Source organism: Hypanus sabinus, unplaced genomic scaffold (assembly GCF_030144855.1).
Source record: "Hypanus sabinus isolate sHypSab1 unplaced genomic scaffold, sHypSab1.hap1 scaffold_1451, whole genome shotgun sequence".
Classification (NCBI taxonomy): Eukaryota; Metazoa; Chordata; class Chondrichthyes; order Myliobatiformes; family Dasyatidae; genus Hypanus; species Hypanus sabinus.
Genome location: NW_026779525.1, coordinates 84,768 through 89,222, shown reverse-complemented (window position 1 = coordinate 89,222; position 4,455 = coordinate 84,768). Strand labels below are relative to the sequence as shown.

The 4,455-nt window shown below is 50.3% G+C and overlaps 1 protein-coding gene across 1 annotated transcript; it reads left to right on the top strand.

Moving 5' to 3' along the window:
- Nucleotides 1-245: 245 nt before the first annotated feature.
- Nucleotides 246-3,742, top strand: LOC132386983 (ribonuclease inhibitor-like). Its single transcript, XM_059959344.1, has 6 exons — nt 246-329; nt 567-619; nt 2,683-2,769; nt 2,927-3,097; nt 3,255-3,422; nt 3,583-3,742. Exons 1-6 carry the CDS (start codon nt 246-248, stop codon nt 3,740-3,742), a joined length of 723 nt encoding a protein of 240 aa, XP_059815327.1.
- The last annotated feature ends 713 nt before the right edge of the window (nt 3,743-4,455 follow it).

The following is a 4,455-nucleotide window of genomic DNA, read 5'->3' as shown; positions in this document are numbered from 1 at the left end:
ACTACAACCTGCAGCCTTCCCAGTTCCTGTCCGGGTTCCTGATGGAGCTTTTAGAGAGAGAGGATTCCGCTTGGAGCGTGGTGTACACATTCCCACACCTCACCATACAAGAGTTTGTAGCTGCAGTCGCACAATTCCTGAATCCACATCCCGGGGATATCCTGATATTCCTCACTGAAGCCTACAGCATTACAGATGGGCAATTTGAGGTATTTCTCCGTTTTCTTGCTGGTCTCTGCGACCCAATGTCAACTCGGGGCCTGGAGGAGTTTCTGGGTCCATTTCTTCATGAAACATCCTGCCGGGTGATTGACTGGGTGAAGGAGGAGGTTAAGCACCGGACTGCAAACACTGGGACTGAAGCTCGTAAAAGGAGCCTCCTGAACACATTGCACTACCTGTTTGAGTCTCAGAATCGTGGGCTGGCTCAGGAAACACTGGGATCTGTGGAAACACTTTCATTCAGTGGAATGACACTGACCCCGATTGACTGTGCGGTCCTGTCTCATGCCATCGGATTCTGTGATACAATAAAACACCTCGATCTGACGGGCTGTCACATTCAGTGTGAAGGAATCCAGCAGCTGGGACCCGGGCTGCACAAGTGCCAGAAGCTGAGGTAACTTGATTTATCTCTCACTCTGAACTGTGAAACTGCCTCATTGTGTTGTTTCAATGTAAAGGAATTTCGGTAAATTTGTACTAAATCAGATTAAGAAGACTTGTGACAAATGCCCAGGGGATTGGTAGTGTTCTGTGGTTCCTTCTAAGGAGATGTTGGAGACTTCATCAGATCAGTGAACAACAATCATTAGTTTACTGGTATAAATCACAGGAATACCCGTGTTTCTCGCTGCCTGTGACACGTCCATTGACAATGTTCCTTCTCACTGTCACTGACACCCAGACCGACACTGACTGTAGCAGGTGGGTCAGAGATTCACACCCCCTTCCCGGTGAGGGACAAAAGACCGTCAGCAGACTGTCCCAGTGAGAAGGAAATAAATACCATTGTGAGATTGTCCTCCCCTGCCCTTCCCCGTGTGTGACTTTGCTCAGTTCCAGATACGCAGAGAGAGAGGGCGCAACTCCTCTGCGCCTCTGTTCAGACCCAACACACACGTCCAAATATTTTCTGCATCCTCTCGTCTTGTAGGATTATCGTTTACTCTTGGAATCCTCCTGTGGGACCTCTCATCCAAATCCCTCTTCCATTCTTTGGGATCAAGTCCCCATCTCCATTTCTCCTGTGGGTTCGCTATTACATTTCCCTAATCCTCCTGTGGGTTCGCTATTACATTTCCCTAATCCTCCTGTGGGATGGCTTTACCCCACCCTCTTCATCCTGTTGGATGTCTCATCCCCATCTTCCTTCTTCCTGTTGGATCTCTCAACCCATCCCCCATCCTCCTGTGAGAACTCTCTACACCACACCACATCCTCCTGTGGGATCACTATTCCCCATTCCCCTTCCTCCTGTGGGGCCTATGCTCCCAACCCACTTCCTCCTGTGGGGCCTCTGTTCCCATCCAGCTTCCTCCTAAGGGATCTCTCTTCCACATCAATTTCCTGCTGTAGGTTCTCCCTTCCCCAATCCCTTCCTCCTGTGTGATCTCTCTTCTACATCTCCCTTCTTCATCTGCCCTCACTCTACCCCATCCTCCTTCCGCCTGTGGGATCTCTCTTCCCCATCCCCCTTCCGCCTGTGGGACCTCTCCTCCACATCCCCTTATTCCTGTGGGATTTCTCTTCCCCATCCCCCTTCCTCCGGTGGGATCCCTCTCCCCATCTCCCTTTCTCCTGTGGGATCTCTGTTCCCCATCAACCTACTGTGGGTTCCTCTTCCCCAACCCCTTCCTCCTGTGTGATCTCTCTTCCACATCTCCCTTCTTCATCTGCCCTCACTCTTCCCCATCACCCGTCTTCCTGTGGGATCTCTCCTCCCCATGCTTCTTCCCGTGGGTCCTCTCCTACTGATCCCCCAACCTCCTGTCTGATCTCTCTTCACCATTCTCGATCCTCCTGTGGGATGTCTCTTCCCCATCCCCCTTCCTGCTGTGGGCTCTCTCTTCCCCATCAAATTACAGCTTTTGGATCAGTCTTCCTCATCCCCCTTCATCCTGTGGGATTCCCTTCCCCATACACTTTCCTCTTGTGGGATCTCTCTTCCCTATCTCCCTTCCTCCTGTATGAACTCCTTCCCGACTCTCCTCTTCCTGTCGGATCTCTTTTCCACATTCTCTTTCCACCTGTGGGATTTGTTTTCCCCACCGCCTTTCATCCTGTGGGATCTCTCCTCCCCACCCCTCTTCCTCCTTTGGGTCCTGTGTTCCATGTCCTAACATCCTGTGGGATTTCTGTTCCCCATCCCCCTTCATCCTGTGGGATCTCTCTTCCCCATCCCTTTAGCTCGGGTGGGTCTATTTCACTGTGTTGCATTGACATTTCTGCATTTCGGTCAGGAACACTTTTCTCTCCATCGGGAATGGGACAGAATATGTGGAGTTTACAGGGTCACATCGACAGACTACTGACATTTGACGAATACCCTGAAGCTGATGGGAACTCCGGTCAGTGATTTGCTGAAGGGTTTAATGTTTCCTGAAATATCCGAGTGAGAGAAATTCCCGCAAACCTACGGTCTGATTCACTTTGTTCATCAATTTGTTTGTTTGTGTTTAGACTCTGTTATAATAAATTGGGAGATTCAGGAGTGAAACTGGTGTCTGAGTCTCTGAGGAACCCGGAGTGTAAAATACAGAAACTGTGGTAAGTACCAGACTATGGGAGATTGTGTTTACAGTCACTGGGTGTCTGACACTGAACATTAATGTGATCAGTAATTGTGTTACTGATAAACACTGGGGATTTGTGCCGTCTCCTGTCTCTCTGTGTCCGTCACCCTCACTCTCTCTCTCATCTCCAGGCTGTGGGAAGTCGGTCTCACAGATTCTGGTGCCGAGCCTCTCGCCTCCGCTCTCAGTACAAACCCATCACTGACAGAGCTGGACCTGAGTCATAATGAACTGGGAGATTCAGGAGTGAAACTGGTGTCTGCGGCTCTGAGGAACCCGGTGTGTAAAATACAGACACTGCGGTAAGTACCAGACTGTGGGAGATTGTGTTTACAGTCACTGGGTGTCTGACACTGAACAGTCATGTGATCAGTAATTGTGTCACTGATAAATACTGGGGATTTGCACCGTCTCCTGTCTCTCTGTGTCCTTCACCCTCACTCTCTCTCTCATCTCCAGGCTGTGGTGTGTCGGTCTCACAGATTTTGGTGCCGAGGATCTCGTCTCCGCTCTCAGAACAAACCCATCACTGACGGAGCTGGACCTGGTATTCAACTCGCTGACAGACCGATCTGTCCCCGCTCTGCGCCGCCTCATACTGACCCTCCCGAGACTGGAGCGGATCTGGTGAGTGTTTGTGTTACTGTTCAATGTGATAAAATATCAGTGGATCCGCGGGTTTTTTGGTGATATTTGTCTGTGAGTGTTGAAACATTAACCCGGTCCCCTGTTACTGACTCTGTCGTGTAATCTGTTTATTTCATCTTTATTCTTCCATCTGTTTCAGGCTGGGGGAGAATGGATTCAGTCGGACAGGGGAGACGGAACTGAGATCTCTGCAGGAACCCAGACCGGGACTGAGAGTGGACTGTGAACATCCGCGCCAGCGGGATGGGGATATATTGGCAGATTCCCCGCACTCCCCTTTAATTCCCCCTCCCCTTTAACTCCCGCCTTTACCTTTAATGGCCGGGCGCCGGGGTTAATTCCCAACGGTTTTAATGGAACCGACTCCAGTCTCGAGCTCAGTGACATCGGAAGCCATCCCGTATTTCCGCCTGCTGTTCGGCGGCGCAGCTTCCGCCGGATGTGCGGGTTCGAGACTCCCCCACGTGAGACCCGGCGGAATTACACAGACAGGAAGAGCCCGTGATCCGGGGCTCAGTCCGGGACACGTGTCCCGGGGTGGGATATCCCGGGAGAGAATCTCTTTACTCCCTTTGCTGAGGGCGGTATATTCACAGTCTGGCAGATATAATGATGTTAAATAGACAAATACCTCGGCAGTGACCCTGGATCTGCAGCGATCTCTAATACGGCTCGAAAGTGTGATTTTATTATCATCGGTTCCCCGATACAGAGTGACGGTGAAAGACGTGTCTGAATATTTAACCTGTCACTCCTTGTCTCCGAACAGTTAATTGTGTGTGACCGTAAATGAATCGGGAACAGCTTATTTATTCCCGCACGTCAGAAGCTCATACATTGTTTAATTTGCATTTGTCATGATGAAATCAATAAACTGCTGTAACTTCCTGTCTTGGTGTCGGATTGAGTTTTATAACCATATAACCATGTAACAATCATAGCACGGAAACAGGCCATCTCGGCCCTCCTAGTCCGTGCCAAACTCTTAAACTCACCTAGTCCCACCTACCCG